This window comes from Leuresthes tenuis, unplaced genomic scaffold, assembly GCF_036924035.1.
Source record: "Leuresthes tenuis unplaced genomic scaffold, fLeuTen1.0.hap1 SCAF_8, whole genome shotgun sequence".
NCBI lineage: Eukaryota > Metazoa > Chordata > Actinopteri > Atheriniformes > Atherinopsidae > Leuresthes > Leuresthes tenuis.
The window spans coordinates 9389640-9413513 of record NW_027325362.1 but is presented as its reverse complement, the minus strand read 5'-3'; the positions used below and the strand labels follow the sequence as shown (position 1 = coordinate 9413513).

Here is a 23874-nt window from a genome sequence, read left to right as displayed (position 1 = left end):
ATGAGAGAAATAAGAGACAGTGTCAGTCACGAGTCAATTCCTGATCCCCTTCTTCATAAATCTCGTGAAATTTATGAAATGTACAACACAAGGTCAGATTATGTTGTGAATCTTCAGGGGGAGGACTGTGTGCATTCCTGTAGTTTCTGAATTCCCATGCTCCTCTGCTTGGAGTCACTATGTGTTGCAACAGTGTTGTCCTGAAGGCTGGATTGATTCCATTTGTGCAGAGCGAGTAGTTGTAATGCCTGGGCCAGAGTGCAAAATGTTGGCATGAAAGAAACCAGAACAGAAAGATGAAAACCAGAACTCAGAAGCTGAGTGTCAGGACTGCCAACTTATGTGTGAAAAGAGGTTGCATAAGTCCACACAGTCTTATTTAAAGTTGAATTACACATTATTTTGTAAAAAAAAAAGACTGATAAAAATAGAGCTGGGAGGGTTAATGCCAACAGGTGAGCAATTAATAAGAGACAAGTGTGAATTAGGATCAAAGACCAAGAAAACTGAGGATACCAAAGACTGAAAATAACGAGAAACTAAGCAAATAACAAGAAAAAAACTGAACTAAACACATAATGACACTAAACTAGACAAAACAGTGCACAAACACAGTACAAACTCTAAAAGAATCTAATAAAGAGGACTGGAAACTAGGAAAGGGGAAAGACTGAAGGGGAAAGAATAAACTAGAATACCAAAAATCTGTAAACTAAAACCTCCTAAATATAACAAAACTGTCAATTAACCTAATTAATGTTGAGATTTTATTCCAAGTGTTTTTAAAAATATCTTGACCTGAACTCAAATTAAGCATAAATTTAGCAAAATTCTGATAGATTTTTCTCAGTTTTCACATTCAATATGTTACAAGATTTTCTATCAAATAGGGTTTAAACTATTTGCAACATTTTGAGTCTGTTTTTATTCAACAACATCCAACCTTTTTGGATTAAAGACAGATAACTGCAGGTTATGAACAGCAGTGAAAATAGCTTCAACTGCTCAAGTTATTTTGTTCACTCCTCCAACACAAACAAATCTCCTTTATCATTAACTTGGAATGGGCTAAGTGTTGACTTACAGTTTGGGCGCATCTAAAAAATGTAATGTCCCTGCCAAATGTAATATATCTCAGATTTAGTTACCTATAAACTATGAAATCTCTCATTTTTTATGTTCTTACTTGTAAGATAAAGCTCAATAACACCTGTCGTCTTTTCCATCTATCAAAAGACCTTTCGATCATTGATATGAGAGAAATAAGAGACAGTGTCAGTCACGAGTCAATTCCTGATCCCCTTCTTCAGAAAGCTCGTGAAATTTATGAAATGTACAACACAAGGTCAGATTCTGTTGTGAATCTTCAGGGGGAGGACTGTGTGCATTCCTGTAGTTTCTGCATTCCCATGCTCCTCTGCTTGGAGAGCAGAACAGAAAGATGAAAACCAGAACTCAGAAGCTGAGTGTCAGGACTGCCAACTTCTGTGTGAAAAGAGGTTGCATAAGTCCACACAGTCTTAAAGTTGAATTACATATTATTTTGTAAAAAAAAATTTTAAAAAAAGACTGATAAAAATAAAGTACTTTTACACTTCTCTGGACTTTTAACTTTTTTACTCAAGTAAAACTAAAAATTAACCTTTTAAAGAACATTTCCACCAGCTGTTTTAAAGAAAAACTGGCTGAGCTTTACATCATAATATAATCTGATGAATCATTCTTACAGACAACAACAGCTCTGAATTTGCTCCATCTGGAAGTGGAAAGTCGGAATCACATCATTTTCCACCTCTGCATGTTTAAAGTGGAAAAAGAAGTATGGCTGCCTCAGTTTTAGGGTAAGAAATTAAAAGCTAACAACATCTCAGTAGGCTGTTGTTTTGGGTACAACAGTTTAGTGTCCAGTCACGTGACGGGAGCCGCAACCACTGAGAATTAAACTGTGGAGTCCTCCACAATGTATAGCTTTCTAACCCCAACCACGTGTCTTTCACTTCTAAACCTCATGACTTTTGGGTGGGAGCAAAGTAGAAAAGTAAGCACTGGTGAAGTAGAAAAATGAAAGGTATGTGCAAAATAAAATGCAGGATTTGAACTTGCAATCTTTTGCATAAGAGTCATGAGGTTAACCTTTTTTTAAGGCTTTACGGTGAAGCTACAATGAATCGTACTGCAGACCAAAGCAGGTATAGCACAGTTTGTCATGAGGACATGTTAGATCAATGTTTTAGCCGACAAAGAACAACAAATGACAGATGTGTACTTTATAAGGTAACTCTCCTTGGAGTGAGGAAACTCAAGGTCCCGACCAGAAAGTCTGACTCTCGGCGGTCTGTTCTTTTACTTTTTCCCAGCCAGAGTCCCCAGTTGTTATCAGATGCAGTGTTACACTTGAGTCTCCCAGTTATCTGTCATGTCACATTATTACATTTGTCATGGATACACCAGAGGATCCCTGTTTGTAAATGTTACTGTCACATTTATGTAGGCTGGAATAATAATGCATAAAAATTCATTAGAACAAACATAACAAGCCTCTTTTGAACATATAAGGAGTAGAAAGTATAGATGATTTTGACTTTACAGTCCAGGTTAGTCTCACAGAAAAACCTTAAAATTGGTAATGTAACATAAAACTACATATTTGTAAAGATCTCATGAGTATTTTTTTCTTTCGTGTCATATAATATGTATTTCAGTTGGATGTCTGGATTTTGTGTCCCATTTTGAGTTGAACCGAGTGGGCAGGACTCTGACTGAAATATGTAAAACACCAATGAAACAGCGAGTGAAAGCGCACGAAAACAGTGAAATGCAAGAACAACATGTAAAAAATAACGTTCCTTCAGTGCACTACTGGGCAGGACAGGACTCTATCTTCACTCGCCTACTTAGTAGATAGTTGTGTAGTGCAATCCTCCAACCCCTCTCACCTCCAAATGTGAACTTTTTCACCTATTAAATGTTTGTTGAGGAAATGCTGTGACACTGTGTCACTGAGTTATTTACGTTTGCTGCAGCATTGACACAAAACAGGAGAATTGAGTCCATGGACATGATAGATGTAGAGTTAATAGATTAGATCAATAGATTATAATTACACTGCTATTTCACGTTTGAAAACCGTAAGACTGACTCTGGCTTCACAAGTCGTTTTCATTCATTTTTGCCACATTGAAAATGGTTTTAAAAGGAAAAACTTACATATACAGATGTAAGGGGGGGGGGGGGGGGGGGGGGGGGGGGGGGCTGAAAAGCTCAGAGAAAAAAAAGAACGAAGTGTGTTTGAGGAAGATACAGCAAAATGTGTGAAACTATAGATGATTTCATAGAAACACTGAAGATCTTGAGATAAATTGTGGGCGTTTTATCACGCAGTTGCTGTTCGTTAATGTGTTACACATAGGAGATGTTCTGCTGGAGATGTGCTCTCATAGCTGGAAATATCAAGGGTTGAGATGAGGGAGAACGTCTCATGAGAGGGAGGCAGGACCTGATGCAGAAATTAGGAAGTTTTCTTTACAACTAATTGAGAATAGTAACTGAGGCTCTTTGCTGTGTAGATATCAATACTGCATGTATGTATAAGCATGCTCAATAACAAGGAGTGCATACAGCTGACTCATAGCAGCACATGCTCAGTCACACGCAGGCAGTAAGTGCTTCAGAGTAGGAACTATGTCTTTATGTCACTTTGATGCCATTTTTACACCAAAAGTTGCATATTTAAACAGATTTTTCAAATACTGGAGCTTTCATTAAAATAAGCTGATTAAATTTCCTGTTGCTACTGAGGCACTGTAAGGCTGCAGTGTATTCAGAAACTACCACAAACTCCCAGGCATTGAGCCTGGTTGTTGTGCTGTTGCTTATAATAGTGTGCGTTATAGCATGCACATGTGTGGTGGGGTTGTAGGGTTTCATGTTTATCAGCTCATTCCTTCACAGCACGCATCATTTGTACACTACATACAGTACAAACATGTTGTCCCTGGTGTGTTTGTTTGCTGTCTGATATGTTTTCTTTGTTCTTTGTCCGAGGTGAAAAACATCACCTGTTAAACCTTTTCTGGAAATGTGAATTCCCTGCTGACAGTCTCAGCTGTTTAGATTTTTTTGTCCACTGTAAATTATGCTGTCAGCCCTTGGCCAGCTAAAGATGGACCCTTCTCTTCAGTGATCTCTTTGACTCTCTTTTATGAATGAGATCCTTATCAGAGTACATCCACGGCCATCCTTTATCTTAATGAAGGCGAACAGCCATCCTGTTGGCCTGTCCAGATGGGTAAAGTAACCTTACTTACCCCAAACCAGTAACTAAGGGCAAGGTCTTATTTTTTTTGTTTGCTGTGGTGTTTTTGAGCATTTAACATCCTGTTTACCCAGCTGAAAAACATTACTCAATTGTTCTTCCTTTCTTGCTGCGTGAGAATGCTGCAGTCGTGCTTTCCAGTCTCTGCAGTATCAGTGCATTAAACCCTAACTGTTTTCAAAGAGCTCCACTAAACATGAAGACCATTTGTGGGAGCCATGAGATCCACAAAGACACGTTCACAAGTAAATTGCTCAGGAAGCTATCACGATGAGAATGTGGGGAACAATACAGTGACAGCTATACTGAAGTACAGGTGTCATAGCACAGTATGTTGGAAAGACAGGGCATTGATGCCACCAGAGGCATCATTTTTCAGTGGGTTTGCCTTTTTAATTGGCAAAGTATGATTACCAAAGCATTTATAGTGTTAACTTCCTCAAGTGTAAGCTATTGTAAGTCTGTCCACAGATCTGAGATGAGCTTTGTGTGGGTGAAATAAGGTTGTGCAGGGCTTTTAAACAACTAATCCAGTAGTAAAGAGTTAAGTGACAAGAACACACAGATTATCCACGGGCCTATTTTAACATCAATCTGTTCCAAAAGCTGCCTGATTTATCACAGGCTGAGATAAAGTCATTTCCAAGGCTGACACCAGACCCCTTTAAGCTGCTCATGAGCCGCATGGTAGTGTGACACTCACATGATTAAGGAGCGAAGCATCTGCCGCATGCATGTCCCAAAGGCTGCATGTGAAATGAAACGTACAGATCAGGGAAGAGTTAAGTTCTCTCGCTCTGGCTGTGGAACTTCCAACAGTAACATTACACCACTACTATGGTATCATCTATTGCATACTTTAGGATTCTTGTTCACAAAAATCAAATAAATCTACTGATCACAAATCTGTTTTTCAGAGTCAGTTGCATAAACAGCCAAGCAACTGTTACAGCTCAACTGTGCCATTTAACTAGACTCGTTCTAGTACACATGCACACCAGGGGAATGTTATTAACTGAAGTACGTCTGCCACTGCAATGTTTGGCCTGTGTGAGACAGTGCTTTCAAGATTCTGCTGGTTCTAACTTTCTCTACAAGAGATAATCTTACATGTATAGCCAAATTCACTCCACAGGCGCCAATAAATTACTTCAGTGGGGATTTTTTTTTTTTAAATGACGCTGGGAATGTAAAGTCAGGATTTTATTAGAGCAGAGCTTAAATCCTTCAGCTGAATGGACAGAAAAATATGTGAAGGAGAGCAACCTCTCTGTTGTGTCAACATGCACTTCAACTTTAATATTTTTTAAAAGGTGGACCTTTGGAGCATCAGCAGAACACCTAATCTCATTTGAGTCTGCTTGAGTGTCAAAACCCTGACAGAGGTTAGTATTTACTTGTTATAATAAATAAAGCAGAAATGTTTTAAATGTTTAATTTAAGAAGGTACATGTATATTCATATAAAGTTAGAATAAACAAGATGTCACAGTTTATTTCTGTCTATTGACTCATTAATTCATTTGTTATGGTTCCAGCACTGTGGTGGTTTTACAAAAGAAATAATGAATAAAACAATTCTCTCTCCACAAGAGGATAACGAGATCTTAATTTAATATTGTAGCATTATCTCACACGAAAGACTAAAAACTACTATTTTTATACTAGATTTGTAGTCGTGTTTATTTAACAAATTTTTGAGTCCTGTCAGGAGACAGCGTGATGAAGTTGGTTGACAAGATGCTGAAGTTGTGGTCATCTAGAAAAAAAAAGCAGTCTAGCCAGGTTGAGAAATGCTACATGAGTAAAGAAAACCACAAACCTCATAAATATGTTGATGCACACTTGTGTTTGTTCTTAAAATGTCTTCTTTCAGTTTAATCATCATGTTCGGACATGACAGTATTACTCTTTGCTGTGCATGTCAAGAGCGTTAATATTGATGTGGAAAAATATATATCTTTCACTGCTGCACTCCTCAATTTCATTGATCTGTGGGCAGATTTTAGCTTTAAGAAAATTGGTCAAACCCTAATTTCCAAAATAGGGAAGTACGATCAACTTCTGGGTAAGTTTGTGACTTCTGAGCTCTTTGCAACACATCCTGTATCAAAATAATTTCTGCTCATTATTTTCTTTGTGAGAGAATCTCTCCAAGCTGGAGCCAAGCTGGAGCCAGTTCAGACTACATGTCTGAACTGGATAAAAGATCACAACAGACGTCATTCTGATTAAAAAGCAGCACCATCAACCTCTCCACTGCTTGTTCTCCAATCGAAACAAGCACATAGATCTCTTGTTAGTTTCTTAAATTCAACCAGGAGTGGCATCCTGTAAAGTACCTCCCCTACAAGCAACAGGAGGGAAATTAGACTGGTTGAACATACGACACATGGGGGAGGACAAGCTCCCACCTTCACCTTGTTGATTGCAACCTGAGGTACACCTGAACAATCACAGCATCCTGATCTCACAAGAAAACGTGTAATAGGTACATTTATCCATTCAAAAATAGTGCTTTTTGTGCAGGCCAGCCTCAAAGTTACTTGACAATAACGTCATTACTCGAAATATTAAAACATGTTAATATGACTTGCATATTTTTCTGTCTCTAATCATTCATGAGTGAGAGCAGAGAAAGAAAGTAAAAGGGTTGTGTCAAATGGGTCTCAGGGAAAGCCAAATAAAAGTTGTGCAACATGTTTTCATATCGGAGGATGCTGCAGGTGAAGGATGACATCATCCAGTGATACATAGCGAAAATGTGGGTGGAGGTCAAACCTGTGTGTAATGAGGTCAGATATACAAATATTGTGAATGGCGATGTTTTGCACTGTGGACCAACTTTGCTATAGCATTTTCTGTTAAGAGAGAGTTGATCCCTGAAGTCATTCAAACTGCATGGCTGTACAAAGATTGAGTTTTATAAAGCTTTGATAGTAAAGTTTAGAAATCAGAGATGCTTTTCTTGCTGTTAATTTGTTCTTTAATTAAACTAGTACACAAAGACCCCTGTTTAAGTTTGGATTGTTCGCTTTGGTCAAACTGTAGTGCTCTGTTTGTTACCAGCAGAGCTCTAGACTGCTGGTAACAAAGGGGGCCTCCTTAGCAACGTGCAGGTAGTAAATCAGTGGGTTTTTAACTGTGACGTTAACCACTCGTAGCACAAGTCTGGAAAAATTTGCTGTTTAGATCAATTTATCAATCCACAAGGGCTTCAGAACTTCAAATATTAAAGAGAATTTAGCATTGGAGCTTAAACCACAAGTCGGCAAGCAGCTCCTTTACTGCTATTAGCTGCGACTGTGAGCTGCTGAGTCTCCATCTGCCATTACACAAGATAAAAGAAGACTTTAGAAGTTATTCAGCCTAAGCAAAAGCTGTTTGCTATTTTCATTTTTCTGAAACATATTTACATTGACGACACTTGAAGAAACTGAATTATTGTGTTTAGTCTGACGAAAATTGGACTTTTTGAAAAGGATTATGTGGTTGGGGATTGAATCGCTTCTGCTTCTTTTGGGGTTTTTTTGCATCTTTTTGTGTAAACAATAAAGTGCAAGCATATATAAATATATACAGAAGAATACCCAATTAAGCTGCTCTCATTCATTATAATCAAATCCAAGTTATTAATCTGACAAAATCCCCTTTCAAGTAACTGACAGACTTCTGTGCAGAGAATTTGGCCATACTTAGGGCTCCGATGCACCAAGCGATACACACAGAAAAGGCTTTAATAAAAGCATACAAGTACAAAACAATCCATACGATATGTTAGTTTGAATTTGTCAAAACACTTAACACAAAATAGCCTATAACTGAGCTAGAACTATGTTGGATGATAAAAACTGAACTAATGACCTGACATTACCTGACATTGAGCTGAAACCATAGCTCCACTCAGCTGTGTATATAAACCTGCTGGGTGGGGCGTTTAGTTAACCTGCAATTACCCCTGAGAAGAAATACCACACAAGTTTTAATCAGCTCTGACATTAATCGCCCTTTATCCAAATGGATTGGGGAGTGTCTGATGACTCTTTTAGGGCCTTACAAAGGCTAAACAGAACACCAGGGACACAATTTACCCCCTAAAACTGTCCCAGTCTTGAAGTTATTTTAGTACTGCATTGAAGATTTCTGATTGGTTGCATATTCCAAGTTTCTTCCTCACTGTTATTTTCTGTCTCATTCATCTCAGTCAGTCTCTGGTACAACTCTTGTAAATCTGTTGAATTTGTAAGGCAGAAGTCATTGTTCCTGTTTGTAAATATTTGTTAATAAAATTATGCCCCGTTCAATCAGCTGGGGGAGACCAAGTGTGCAATGCAAGCTGAGCTTGAGGAAGAACACGGGTAGAGAGGGGATCATGAGAACAAAGCAGTGGAACTGAAAAATGAATCACTGATTTGTGATTGTCTCAACACAGTTAGGCTGGATTCTCAATACACATTTCAGGTGTCATCTGTGTCACTTTTCGCTCACTTTGAATGGGGTGATGTCATACGTCAACAAAGTGAATGAGGCACCAATTAATCAGATCACCTGACCAATCGTTTCTGATCTCATGACTGATCGTTGCTACACTTCAAAGCATCAGGCCTGCCCAGTGATGAGCGTTAAATATACCCTCTGCTATGTTCTGCCCTACATGAAAAGCACAAAAAACCCCAAACATCAGCAGAAGCGTGTAGCATTTCCATATTTCCAACGAATGAAGCTGGAATGCACTTCCTCCTTTTGAACAGTAGTCAGAACAGCAGCTCTGACACAGCAGGAGCCCCAAATCTGGAGGAATTTTATAGATCCTTGATTAAAGTTCCTTGGACCTAAAGTAACACATAGACAAAGACTGGTCCAAAACTAACTTTAGAGACTATGAGCAGAAGCTCCAGTGGCACTTTTTTAAGACAAATCCTTTGTAACTTTCATTCTAAATGTATGTATGTATTTGGAACTGGATAGTGTAGTGTAGCTGTCTTTCATGTGGCTGATTGTGGTTTGAATCTGTTATCCACTTTGTAGAATAATATCAAAATGTGCCAAACAAGTGGAAACCATCTAGCACCAAAAATTTCAAGCCTCTGGCACTCTTACAATGTTCCGATATTATTTGACAGGTTAAAATGGCAAACATATGTTTCTGATTATTTCTAGGAGTTTCCCTGAAACAACATACGAGGTTATGTAACCATAACTTTCATTCCCTGCTTTCTAACCCTTTCGGCCTTCAAACAAAAACATTACAAGACTGGTCCATTTTCTTTATGAAATATACATAAAAAGTGTTGATTACAAATCAGTGTGAATATTTGTTGATAGAAGCCAACCTGACCCCAATCTGCCCCCTCTACACTTAACAAGCTCATAGGTGATGTTTTATTCAAGATGTAAAAACAAACCTGAGATCATTTACTAATGAAACTTAACGAGATAACATTCCAGTGGGTTTAAACTAAACGGACCTGTAACACAACTTATTTTCTGAGGAAATATGCTTGAATACTTTTCTGTATCCTTTCTGTAAAGGTCCTCCTTTTTATTATATACCATTCATCCTCCAAGACCTCACCTTGGTTATCATTCAGAACATGACACTGCAATCAAACATCTGAAAAGACTGCACACACACTTTTATGTGAGCAACAAATACATGAATTTTCCCTGGAATATAACCATCATAATCTGCAGGCTTGGGTGTGTTTTTACTGTCTTTGGAGTCTATCCCTGCTGACATTGGGCAATAAAACAAGGTACACCCTGGACAGGCTGCCAACCATCACAGGACATGCATCCTTCAGTTATTACAAATATGAACCTGTAGGTGCCACTTGAGATCAGTCTTAAGTCTTAAGAGGCCGTCTGTCGAATCCATTTTAAAATGACTAAGGGGGTGGAGAGGAACATTTCCACAATTCTGATACTCCAAACAAAGACACCTAAAATAAAAAACCAAACTGGTGTGACCTTATAGAATTAGGTCTGCTCTTGTGTGTGTGCCTGCTCACGCCAGCTCTGGTGATTCACCAGTATCAATGACCTTGCAGGCTGACAGGTACTTGGCTGCAAACACAGTGACACATTTAATGACCCAGTTTTGATCAACCACTTTTCTCTCTCCTGCATCATATTACACTGCTGCATATGTACTTTGCACCATGTGTCGCTGCCCCTGCCTGCTTATCACAGTATCTAATTAGAGCAGTTTAATTGTCTCAGGAACACAAGGTGCCGGTGGAACATCAAGTGTTTGAGAGAGCTGCAAAAAAGGAAGTTGCAACTGTGTTACGGTAAAAACAGTGCTGAAGGCTGATTACAGAGCTATCAGCGGGGCTGTCATCTGAATTTACATATGGCATTTTATGCTTTAAGATTGTAACATCTATGGATTGTAACCTTTTTCTAGGCACTTTAGTTCTCATTAAATACCCTGTAATATAAATGTACTCTTATTTCTGGTAAAAACCCTTAGACACAAATAGAATACAGATATAGTCATTGTCACATCATTTTCTGGTTTGTGAACTGCCATTTTTGAAGATTTCAGTTTAGCATTTTGCCGTCCCAATCCAGAGCCCAGATACATAAGTAATTGGTGCAATGTCTACCTTTTCGTACACACAAATTGGTATTTATGGGTGCATCTCACTAATTTTTCAGACCACGCATATGTTTAACTGCAGAGCAAGTAAAGCCTGATTAGATGAAGTGAAAATGTAATTTTCTCTTCAATTTCACCAGAAGAATATGGCAGATTTTTTATCTGGGTTTGTTGCCTTTGATTAGTTTTTTATCATATATACTCTCTTATCTAATTGTGGTTGCCATAAATAGCTGCAGCTATGTGTCACGGTTGTGTCTCAGTTTTACATTCAGAGAGTGGGCCTATAGTGACAACTAAAAGTTAGGATAGCTAGTCACCCTTTCTGCTATGATTGTGCCTACTTTTTAGTCTATAAAATGTTAGGCAAAAGAGCCAATTCTGACTTTCTCAAGGCCCAAATTTGTCAGTACAGAATTTCTAACCAAGATGGAAACAAAGCAATATTAGATTAGTTTGTGAACCTTAAAACAATTTGCTTCTGACTCGTTTTGCAGGCCACTGACTTTGGCCATTGCACATTCTTTGGCCTGAAACTGCCCTTGGGATACAAAAGTTTAAGACTTTAGTTTCCAGCCCCCTCACTACACTGTTTTGCTTTCTGGTAGCTTGACATTTTTGTGGGCTTTCGATGGTGTCTTTATGGCCTCTTCAACTTGAAAATAAATGTATGCGTACAGCCGTACATTTGCAGGGCTCACACAGAGATTTTTTTTTTTTAATCAGCAGTGTTATATCCTACAACTGTAGGGAGATACATTCCAAACTGTTAAAGTTGAAAATCCTCTCAATCAATTGTTCTATTGATTAACTAACTGAGCTTTTAGCCACATCAGCTTGTTGATCCTGAGCTGAGCATCTTAAACTCTCCTGTTTTCAAGCCCAGCAGCGTTCACAGCAGGTGAAAACTGACATCAACAGAACATCTAACCACAGCCAGAACAACAGCTTTCTCAAAGCCACATGCCCGACTTCAAAAGTTATCTCACTCCACCAACATTACATAAAGCATTTTCTGCAAAGAGTAGTTTGAAACACTGTTTGTGTGCATTGACAACATGCTGTTTGGTGTTTACATGATACAGTAGTAGTTTTAGCTCAGTGGGGTCTATTCTTGGAGCTCTTTCATGTTATCTGCTGCTGTGCAGTGTGTGCGCAGCGGATCTATATTCTCACACTGTTGCCCGCTGTGATGCCCCAGCTCAAACTGTGTTTAGGGCTCAACCTCTGGCCAGCAACTTTGAGTCCAAAACCATCTCTTCTTTCAACTTCCTCTGCAGCTATCACAACATGGATGCAGGAGATATGCTAAAAGCAGCTGCATTCAGACTGTATCGTATAACAAGTCAAGAATAGCTCTCAGCAGATGCCCTCTGTCACACATCATCTGGCGCACTTTCAGCGCATTGAGGACATGACGCGCCAGTCACGTCTAAGCAGCGCAGCGCAGTGCGAATTTGTGACCATTTGACCTTGTCACCGTTTCTAAAGCAGGAGCTCCACCGGCTCTACATAATCTCCTCTAAACTAAATATCTGCATTTTCTGAGTTTGCAAACACATGACAATGACACTCACTTTGTGGTCATCCCATGCACTCCACGCGCCTCACCCCCCGAGCTCTTTTTGACAGGCTGTGTCAGCAGTCTGCGCACCGTTCTTTACTCACACTGACGGTACGTTGCCGACGCACGAGAAACGCACACTTACCCTCGGACAAACCGGTCTGCAACACTCTCACATGTGAGCACGTCGGTTAGTGGGCTGAAACGTTGATGCATGCATTCGTCTGCTTTCCTCTCGCCTCGTTCAGCTGCAAAACTCAACGCTCCGTAATCATGCAGCTGGCACACACACAGGCTGCAAGGCTGTGGGGTGGGGTGGGGGGTCTCTCACTGGACCAGATTCCGACAAATAGCAGGCCAGCTGGTTACTTTGGATTTTTACCAGTAAACCACCAGATTATGATTGTTGTAAAACATGCGTCAGAGGAAGGGGGTGAAATAATGTCACAAGCTCTTTATTCTTAAAACAAACCAGTAACTGCTTCTAGTAACTCCGCCACTCTGCTCCAGTTTACAAGATAATCCATTACAAACAACTGTGGCCACGTATTCATGTATTGATTTTATTGATCAGCTGTCAGGTCAGGAGTATAAAACAGTCAGAGGAAGCCAGTGTCCTATGGATTACATTCCAATGCTAAAAGCTTGTTTTGCTCCATGCATTTTGATGAAAAACTGCTTGTTGACTCTTCTTTAATTGTTATTTTTTTTGAGTCATTAGTAAGAAGTCAGTGTGAGTATCATCTTAAGCAGTGGCGTGCACAGGGGGGGCCTTCAAAAAGTCTGTACACGCCACTGAATCTTAAGAGACACTGTGGTTCAAATATCGCTAAAGAAAAAAAGCATCCAGAAGACATTACAGAAAGCTTATTTGCTGTTACATAGCTTTTTTCCTCTTCATAAACATGTGATTAAAATGTTTTGAGGGTTAAAATGAACCAATCTTCAAAGTGCAGTTGGATTCTTCCCTGATGTTAAAATCTGGAGGAGACTGAATAACACTCTTGTGAGAGCAATCTGATGATCATCGAAGGTAATGAAGAAGGAAGTGAGTTTATGACATTAGATTTGGGCTAATTGCAGACACGACTACTGATCATGTGCATATTTTTTTACCTAGTGGGAAAGAGTAAGAGGTCCTTCCTGTATGTGATTAACACATTATCATAATGGGTCTCTGTCAGATGTTGACATTAATTAAAAGGCATGTAAAAATGTGCCATTCTCATTTTCATACTAAAGTTTAAACTAAGGATATTGGAATTTTCCTGACATTAGATATGCCACCTATCAGTCCATTTATTCTCTAAACCACATAGTCTATTTCAGGCAGCGGTAGGAATGGGGAACAGACCTGGTCCCTTCCTGCTCTTTCTGTCTCATCAGCTGCTCCCAAGCCCAGTAGGGGGTGAGTGCTGGGTCATTCTTGGGTACATCCCTTTTCTGACTGTGCCTCTAAAACCTCTAAAGGCGCAGAGGAGGCCTATCCGTATCAGGTGCCTGAACCACCATAACTGGCTCTTTCTCAGTATGAGGAGCAGCAGCTCTACTCTAAGCCTATCTTAGACTATACTGTTTTCACTCACACCAGAAGTGATGTGCTTAATTCTAAATGTGGGAACACCTGATAAAACAGGTCGATTACATCCTTACAATACATTTTCAGCAGTGGTTTATCCTCAGTGCTCCGGAGGCTATTAATCTTTCAGTAACCGGACTGGTAATTACCACTACCTCCCAAGGGAAAACTGCCACAAAATGAAGGGATGGCATTACATTGTATCCTGCAGGGTGTGTTTGACCACAGTTTCTGATAATCATGACTAATTAGACTTGTTTATTCCTTTTGACCGGACTATGGCAGTCAGCATCAAACAGTAGGACCAAGACTGAGCTGCCTGTTGTCTTGACGGCAGGTAAAATTGATCCGTCTTGTCTATTTATGTCCACGAGTTGTTCCTGTCAGTGTCAGAGCCTCCATGTGAGACATTGCAGTCGGTAAATGTGTGCTTCTTTAAAGAAAACTTGAGCTGTGCAAAATCTTGTGGCCTGCAGCACTCTCATTGAAAGTCAGCATGTGAGCTCAGGTGTTTTGTTCCTCTCTATGCTTGTCTGACCTGATAAAAACCTGTGAGACAACTGCACTTTGATGTCTGATTAAATGGCAAATAACTAATTTCCCATTGCACTCAACAGCCTAATGTTAATGGGTGATAGAGGGGTTTTTTGACCAGCATAAAAAAAGGCTTTACTGAACATCTCATTCAACATCTGAAAGGAAGCGCAGGCACGCTGCAGAGAAAACTCAGCTGTTGTTCTTTGTGGTTATTATGCCACATTCAGTGCCATGACTGAGGGTAGAGACACAAGCTTATTGGTAAACTGAGAGCTTTGCCAACCTACAGTCAATCTGATGGTCCTTTTCCCCTTCATACCCAAGTTACTAAATCTTGAGAAAACTCTCTCACTTCACCTGAGGAGAGCATCTTTTTCAACTAGAGATACATGGCCTCTAATTCAGAGGTGCCGAGCCAAATTCCAGATGCATCAGCCACTCGTATACCACTCAAGTGATTATGCAGTGCCAAAGTCCCACACCCACAATGAGCACGTCTGAATTGGTGTCGAACACAGATGTTACTCAGGTGGTACAGGGTACCCACGATGGCCCACGGTAGTGGCATTGGCCTCTCGTATTTCCTGAGGTACATCTACAGACTCCCTCAGGAAACTCAGTCGTAAGCTTTTTCGAAGTTAGCAAAACACGTTGGATGTCAAACTTCGGAGACCTCACAAGTATTTGCCCTTCTTATATTTAATCTCAAAGCTTTTCATTACTAATACAAATCCCATGCCACAGACATCGGGCATCCATGCATTTCATTATTGACTCAAAAGAATGCAGGACTAAATATCACATCCATTTTTGGTAATAAATATGGTCTTCTTTACAAAGTGCTCTGCAGTAGAGTGGGTACACACTGTTAAGTTGTTTTTGTTCCACTGTCCATGATTTATTTGGTAGATTACAAGTTAGCTTCTGCATGATGCAGTCATCACATTTGGAAGCCTGAACAGGGGCATGTAAGGAAACAGCAGCACCACTCACTCTCTCTGCTTTTAATAGACGAGCTCCTCGTGCCACAAAAGGTCCTGCATGTGATTTGTACACACTAGGATCAGCAATAGACAGTAAACAATAAGATCAACGTATCATCTGGCCTTGCTCAAGATTTTTTTCCAAGAAAACAAACTGCCCTCGAGTTTACACCATGGATCTAACACAATCCACAGCCCAGTCAAATAAAATAAAGCTGTTTGTGCACAAGTATCTCCTCCCATTTACTGCCACATTTAAACAAATGTGGGACAGCAATCCCTTGCCAGACTTCCTGCCAGTTGATGAGTTTGATGTACATGTATTCCATGTCTGCCAGATGTTTGCTGTCCTCCTTCGCACAAAACCCAACCCTGAGGGAGGACTCTCTCCTCCATCCACATCTGTATTGCCCCCTCAAATACTCTGGCCTCACTCGGTACTGTGCAGAGACTTTGCTGGGTGGGTTGTTGAGTAACTCTGTGACCCAATTATGCAGGCAGATGGATTGTGGAATTCCTGATGGTGGCTGAGTTCCATCGAAATTCTTTATGGGTTCAAAATGTCACTTTTCACATAGACTACAAATAAAAGCTGTCAAGGCAACTCCTCTTCTCGTGCGTTCAAGGGAGACACACTCTGACCTACATAAAGAAAATCCCTTCAGTTCTTTTGAGTTTTACATCATTTAAATCACAGAAGATTAACCTCTTGACCAGATTTTTTCCAGAAAAATATGAGATAATTTTCTCAAATAGCCATAAACTAGGTTAAACACTGTTATGGTACAGTAGTCTGATGCCACACTGTATATCAGACCTGTTTTGTCAATTATTTAGTGACTTTAAAAAGGCCAGACCAGTTTTTCTTTAAATAAATCATCTGATTAGGTTTGAGTCATTTACTCCTCATTAGTGCTAGACATGACCTGACATGTGGGAAATTCTTCCCAAGAATTCAGGGGCATTTACTGGTTATCCTGGGTCTTTGGGAGTGTTTGCATAAACAGATTAGGGTAGTTAGTTTTAGGCTTGAGGGTCACAGAGGCCTGATTAGCTCTTTAGCTCCACTATCTGAAAATCTGGATCGCCTGAAGCAGTTCGCCAAACAGAGGTCCCTATTTCAGCTCTGCTCTGGATGAGATTTTGAGGCCACCTGAAAGCACTCCAACTTGAGCTTTTTGGGGTCTTTACGGCAATTTGATTTAAGCACAAAGTCATGGATTGATGGCTCAGATCTGCTGACTTTTTTTGTTGTCTTTTTTAATTTTGCTGGACTGGAGACGGGGGCAAAGAAAGAGGGGACGACCTGCAGAGAAGAGCCCAAACCGGGACTCAAACCTGGGCCAGCTGCTTCGAAGAGCCTTTTGCTTCTGTACATGGAGCGTCATAAATCTGGTGACTGTTCAAATAGGCAGCTGCTGTTTTTTTATACAGAAAAATGGCATTTGAAGTAAAACCTTTGCACAACGCAATGAGGAATGAACACTTTGCACAAAACAGAACACTTGTAATTAAACTTTTGCAGGAGGTGCTTTGTTTAAATAAAAGTTTGATGATATTAAAAGATACTTTTGAGTTTAGATAATAAAGTTGTTCTTTTGTGAGACAATTTTGAACAATGATGTGCTCAAAAACACAGTCAAACGGTAGAAATCTCTTCTGTATTAGACGCCACAAAGTTAAAGGTTCCTGCAGTGCCCCCTACTGGTGTATTTTATTCCTTACAAATTAGTAACATCTTCAACACTCATTTAAACACTAAATAAATGTATATAACACTCTGAAATGTAATTTTATCAGATATGTGCAAATTTATGTATTTGTCTACAACATTTCTGAAAAAACTCATCTAAAATAGTGTGAGCAGTTCTGAATATTCAGAAGTATTCTTTGGTTTGCCACTAAAATTGACATTCAAAACAGGTTTAAAAACACCATCAAACACGGTGAGGAGAATGTTTGGAGGTGGGCTTTATTTTTCCACCAGAAAACTGCATCCATCTATAAAATGAACATGAGTGAGAGAATATGGGTTTTACACTTGTTGCATGTGGACAATTTAATCTTCTTCATGGACACCATCATCTCACACGACATCAGAAGCTCCAAAAATGTTGGACTTGTAGTGTTTGATCCTGTCTTCAATCCTTCATCATCCATTTTTAACTGGGATTGAAGCAACTTATCTGTGCTGATTCATAAAGAACAACTAAAGTCCGACATGGCAGCAAAGTAAGCATGAAACTTTGGTCCATCAGTATTCAGTGGCAGGCATTTTTAAAATTGGAGACATTATTGAAGCAGCTGGATTTATTCTGAAGTGTATAGATGTAACGTCTTCTTAGATGCAGCAAAAAAAAATTGTCAAAGTACAAACGACGACTCAAAGAAAACTGTGTAACCCAGGAGTTTTTGAGGGTAAGAAAGTGCATTATTCTGCAGCTGTGAGTGAATCACTTGACTTGAACTTGAATCAATCCCTCACATTCATTGAAGAAGATGAAACTAAAGACAAAAAGATCCACAGCTGCTGTAAAAGTCTGGCATCACAAGGAAAGAAACACATGTACAAGGTCCTCGTGGAGCTTAAATTGATCACATACCTGTGCCTTGAACATATTTTAATAAATAGCTAAAATAATGTCAGTGTCCAAATATTTCCAGTAAATAAAAATATTGCTTGGAGCAAAAACTTTAAGAACAAAAAAAACAGAAAAGAAGACAAAACTTTCTGCTAATTCGCCTCAAATTGGATAATTGTTTAGTTCTTTAAAACAGGAAGCTTCCAAACAGGTAACATAAACCTTCAGAACGGAAACCATTGGGGCTTTTGGCAGTTGCTCCTGATGGCTGGTGAGCAGCTCCACCACCTCGTGAGAGTAACTACAACACCGTGAAGCAGGGTCCGGGGTTAAAATAAGATAAGTGCCGACCATTTACTGCTGTCTTTAGAAAGCCGTTAATAAGTAGCTGTTTTTGAAAAAAAAAAAAAGTTCTATGATAACACAAGACGCTGCTGTGGGAGAGAGGAGCAGTTCCTCGTGTTCATGTTCAGATTCGTCCTGAATGTGCAGCAGTTTGGACTAAAGCAGCAAAAAAAAAATCTAATTCTGTAATATAAAAGCAGTTATAACAAAGAGAGTCTTTATTTTCTTGATGTCAGCAGACGTGTTAACTGAAAAGCTTCCAGAACACCGGCCGTGTCAACAGTGATGATCACTGTGAGTTCATCACATTATTCAATTTCACGTTCAGAAAGAAGTAAAAATATTCCAAAGCAAACCTTAAAGTTTTTACTACGGAGTCTTAAATTAAAGAAAGAAAAGCCTGCCATTGGTTTTATTTAGCGTACTCATTTATGTTTCTCTGGTTTGGACGTGTAAGAAATTAGTTTTTGTTAAAGCAGCTGTAGAATCCAAATTTGACTTCATTTGTGTTTCCAGCCCATTTACGAACATTCTTTAAATTCAGACCTCAATCTCATCTTTCAGACACTTTCTTTAAAAGACGGCACAGGTGAGTTATTGCAGCTGATAGTCATGTCACATCCTGCGAGGGAGGCTCTCAAATGCTCCCATTCTACTTCTTTCACCAAAGCTCTCTCTTTAGAACATTTCAGTTCTTTAGAACGTCCGTCAGTATTTCTGAGTGTGAGTTCTTAGGTGGTATTTCAGGTGTGCGCTCTGTTGGAAGCCTCTGCCGCAGACCTCACACCTGTGCGGCCTCTCTCCCGTGTGGCTTCTCATGTGCTTCCTCAGGTGTCCGCTGTGGGTGAAACGTTTGCAGCAGAAAGAGCAGCAGAAAGGCTTCTCGCCCGTGTGAATCCTCATGTGTATCTTTAAATCCCCCTTGCGGCTGCACTCTTTCCCACACACGTGGCAGCGGTGCAGTTTCACCCCTGCGTGGCCGGCCATGTGTTCAGTCAGCGCAGTCGTGCTGTTGCAGTGTTTACCGCACATGTGGCAACATTTTGAGCTCCTGTGGGAGTTGAGGTGCACGTCAAAACTTTCGGTGGACTCAAAGATTCGTCCACACACTGCACATGTGACACCGGCATCCTTTGAATGAAAGCGGAAAGCATGAATTATCAAGCGATGATTGGAGGCGAAATATTTAAAGCACAGATAGCACCGGTGGTCAAGTGCACCTGAGTTTAATTTGGATAACTCGGCGGATTCTCTGGAGGTGAAGAAGGGAGTTTGGTCTTGCTCCATCTGTGTTTGGTCTGGTGTGAAACTTGCAGCACTTCTTTCATGATCCCCTCCATTTTGGACTCCTTCGTTATGTGAAGACAGACTTGAGGCGAGAGGTGACGGGAACTGTTCTGTCCGTTTCCCATCTCTCTGCGTCTCCTTAAATTCATCCTCGGATTCACAGTTTTGTTTCTGGGGCTGCAGAAGCGGTTTCGTGTCCTCCTGCTTGTTTCCCTCCCAGACAAAAGAATGGGGTGGGAATAAAGCAGCCTCAACCTCTGCCTCTCTTTTGTCCTGCTGCTCAGTGGACCAGAGTTCGTGATCTTCCTCTTTAATGTGGAGCAGCTCGGGGCCCCCCTGGTGAAAGTTGATCGGCTCCTGGTCACAGTCCTGCTGTTCACAGGACTCACGTACAGCTTTGTCTTTACAGACAGGTGACTGTGCGACGTCTGAAAAAAAGAGAAAATGCACCTTTCAGTTAATGAGCTTAATGCCTAAACATAAAGAACAAGATTGTCTGGTAGAAACTCAATATATTAATGTCACTTTTATTATGTAATTATATGTGATAAGGTTTTTTTTAGAGCAGCATAAAATGTGTTCAGAGGAGAAATTATTACAAATTCTGTGCAGAAATAAACATCTAGAAATCACAAATGTATTTTTATGAGCACAGCCGCATTACAGCGTATAGTTAACAAATTGCTTACTCGGGTTAAAGTTAACACTCATTCACTGAAACTGAAATAATTTGGGCTATTTGCTGTTTCTCTGACATATAAGTGATAGAAATGTTCAAAGTGTTGAATAAGATCCAACGAAAAGAGATTAAATTAAGTAAATCGGAAAATATGACACTTAAGTTTAGTTCATCCAATAAGCAGAAAACATACCTGTCCTCACAAACTCCAGCAGCAGACCTCTGAGCCGCTCGATCTCCTGCTTTGAGCTGGAAGCTTCTTCTTCATATTTTGCAATTGTTCTTTCAAAAACCTGAAATATTTCCTCGGCTGCCGCTGTCAGCCGCTCGTTCACAAAAGCCCTGAGAAGCAGAGGAGACATTTTAACGAGGATGTTTCGGAAGAGGAAGCGAATGACCCCGGCAGGAGGAGATTTAACTGCAGCTACGGGAGGTTAGCCGTCGCGCTACGGAAGTAACGGTAAACGAAGATACACAGTGCGCATGTGCTGCCCCCTGCAGGTCAAAGTGGTCCTTACACCTCCCCATCCGTTCCTTCTCTGAATGATCTATTATATTTGTAGATGATGTATTATATATCATATCTACGTTAATATGCTATAGTGTCTGTTAAATACTATTTCCCAGAACTGCGCTACAGTTTACTCTTTTACTCCACAACATTTGGGATTTCCTCTTGCAGGACAAATGTAATTCTAAATTCCACATTTATTTTATGTATACCTTCCTCACTCGCCTAGGTTAAATCTCTTAATAAGAAATTAAAATGTAAAGACCCTTAGCTTTCTGTTTTACAACAAATAGCTACACTACTGTGTTTTTTGTGCATGCATTTATATCTGTGTTTTTTATTTTGAATGTTATATCTGTCTTAAAACAAGTAAAAATCAGCAGAGGACTGTTTGAAAAAAGACAATTATAATTGTATAACCCCAGAATCAGAATCAGAATTTATTGAAGTTCATCGCCAAGTAGGTGTGCACTTATAAGGAATTTGACTTGGTGTAGTTGGTGCAGAGTATTAAGTATAGACAATATAGATATATATACATAATCTAGATATATATACAGACTCTCGAAAATTAAGGAGCTGTAATGCAAGCTGAATGCTATAAAAACTATAAATGTGCAGATATAAAACAGGATGAAGTGGTCCCAAATAAATAGAGACCTGGGAACAAGGTCTGAAATGCCACAGTCAGCTGCCACAAAGACAGCCCAAAGCAATAACTGTACACAAAGACTTTATTATTTTTTAGTTCAACTGATTTTCTTTCTTTACAATGGCAAACAACTGTTTTGATTCTTTACGATTCAAAATAATCAGCTATTGTGGACTTAATAAAATCTAATTGAAGGACATACCAAAGTTCTTCTTTGGATGTTAGCTGCCCTACAAGACTTTGGGATCAAACGATGAGGAAATGAATCAGAAATTGAAACAGAAAATGAACTGAGGTACACATAGATAGAGGTAATATTAAAAAGCTAATTCAGATTTTAAACATAAATTAGCCTGATAAGAGCCTGTCCTCATTGTGACACATAGATGCTTAATTCATTGTGACAAACAGGCCTCAGAGGAACAATAAAATCCCTGAAAAGATTTAAACTAAAATAAAGCTGAAGATGCTCAGAATTTCTTCCTTCGCTGGCGAGCAGGACATCTATTTCTACTGACATTTAGATCCACATGCAGTCAGTAAGAACACTGTTAGGTGTCTTTGAGAGTACTTTGAACCTCTCCCCTTATATTTGAGTTTTGTTTCTATGAGGACAGATTCAGATAACTCTGTTCCAAACTCTGCTGCCAGTTGCAGCGGAAGTAATAATATTTGGAATAATTATGGGATTAATATAGGATGGGAGGAGAAAATTAAACGGAGATGCAAAAGCAAACATGACAACGATTCTCACCCTCCAGTTTCCTTTGATATGATCTGTTGGAAACAGATGACTGTGAAGAACTCCAGCAGTATGCGCTGATTGAGCCAAGTCTGATTGTTTTTATACAGTGAGGTCGCTGTGGAAATGACTGCATAACATTAGTTTGTTAATGTAAGGCTCAGTCACGACCCGCTACCCAGTGTTCCCACTGCTTCCTCTCATCCACCCAGCTGACCATCTGTCCCACGCTGAGCTCAAAGGAGATGAAAGGACAGTCGTGATGCGAGGCACGGCTGATTTCCATCTGCAGCAGTTAAAAAAGAGAAAGAGAGAGATTAGATAGATAGATAGATAGATAGATAGATAGATAGATAGATAGATAGATAGATAGATAGATAGATAGATAGATAGATAGATAGATAGATAGATAGATAGATAGATAGATAGATAGATAGATAGATAGATAGATAGATAGATAGATAGATAGATAGATAGATAGATAGATAGATAGATAGATAGATAGATAGATAGATAGATAGATAGATAGATAGATAGATAGATAGAACTTGCATGTATTAATAAACACCGCTAGAGGGAGCTAAATAACTCAAAATGGAACTGACAACAACAGTCTCGCACATCGGTGAAGGAGATTCAAGAAGACTATTTCAGTTAAATTCCTGCTGCCTGCATAGGAGAACAAAGCGGTTCTGTTGAGTTATGTGTAACGGGTGATTGATGCTACTGTCTGACTTTAAAATGTAAATGTGAACTGTAAGTATGGAAATTTAAGTTGCAACATCCCGCTGCTGTTCCCAGATGTCATCTTCACATATTCAAATAAGGACTGCTGACCATTTTGAAAATATTTTCTCACTTATTTTCTCGTGTTTTCCTTTCCTTGTTTGTATAGCCATTGAACTTCACATCAGGCACTCTACAGTACATGTGGAGGTTAATGGGGATTCGGTAAAAGACACTGAATTTTTCCATTTGTTGCTACTTTAAACTTTTACTGTATTTTTTTTACACCTTTAACACGCATATATTTAACAGTCCGATTTCACAGTCTATAAAGTCCCACATAAATCACCTGCAAAAATTATTGTTAATACGATTATTAATCAGCTACAGTTTATTTGGGCTGCGTGATAAAGGCTTTTCAGTTTTTTTTTATTTTTTTTATTTCGACTTCTGATATATTCTGCACATGTTTCTGGTATATGCTTTTCCTCAAGTATAGTTTTAAGTACAGGATTTTAATTTTGACCAAGAATTTCTACACTATGGCACTGCTAAAATAGCTGAATATTGAATACTACTACAGGTGACAAGTGTATGCTACATTATCATGAATGTGCAGCCTCTGAGCTGTTGAAACTGTGAAGTTATTGGACAAATTTATCTGCTTTTCCAAACTTTTCTTAATTTAATTTCTGAAATGGGATTGTGTGTTTTTTAATTAATTCAACCTGATTAACTTTTTCTTGTCACATAATCGTGACACAATTAT

General features: G+C 39.4%; 2 protein-coding genes across 2 annotated transcripts in view; both read right to left on the bottom strand.

Moving 5' to 3' along the window:
• Window positions 1-12718, bottom strand: part of LOC140312878 (equilibrative nucleoside transporter 1-like) — a 40422-nt gene extending 27704 nt beyond the window's left edge. The window contains exon 1 of the mRNA XM_072390746.1: window positions 12628-12718. The gene's annotated coding sequence lies outside the window, so the exon portion shown is untranslated. The remainder of the gene's footprint in view (window positions 1-12627) is intronic.
• Window positions 12719-18416: 5698 nt separating this feature from the next.
• LOC140312557 (uncharacterized) lies at window positions 18417-20916 on the bottom strand. The gene is made up of 2 exons (XM_072390340.1): window positions 20668-20916; window positions 18417-20223 (listed from the first exon to the last, which is right to left on the bottom strand). The coding sequence occupies exons 1-2, from the start codon at window positions 20834-20836 to the stop codon at window positions 19217-19219; spliced, it is 1176 nt and encodes a 391-aa protein (XP_072246441.1). The 5' UTR covers window positions 20837-20916; the 3' UTR covers window positions 18417-19216.
• Between the last annotated feature and the right edge of the window lie 2958 nt (window positions 20917-23874).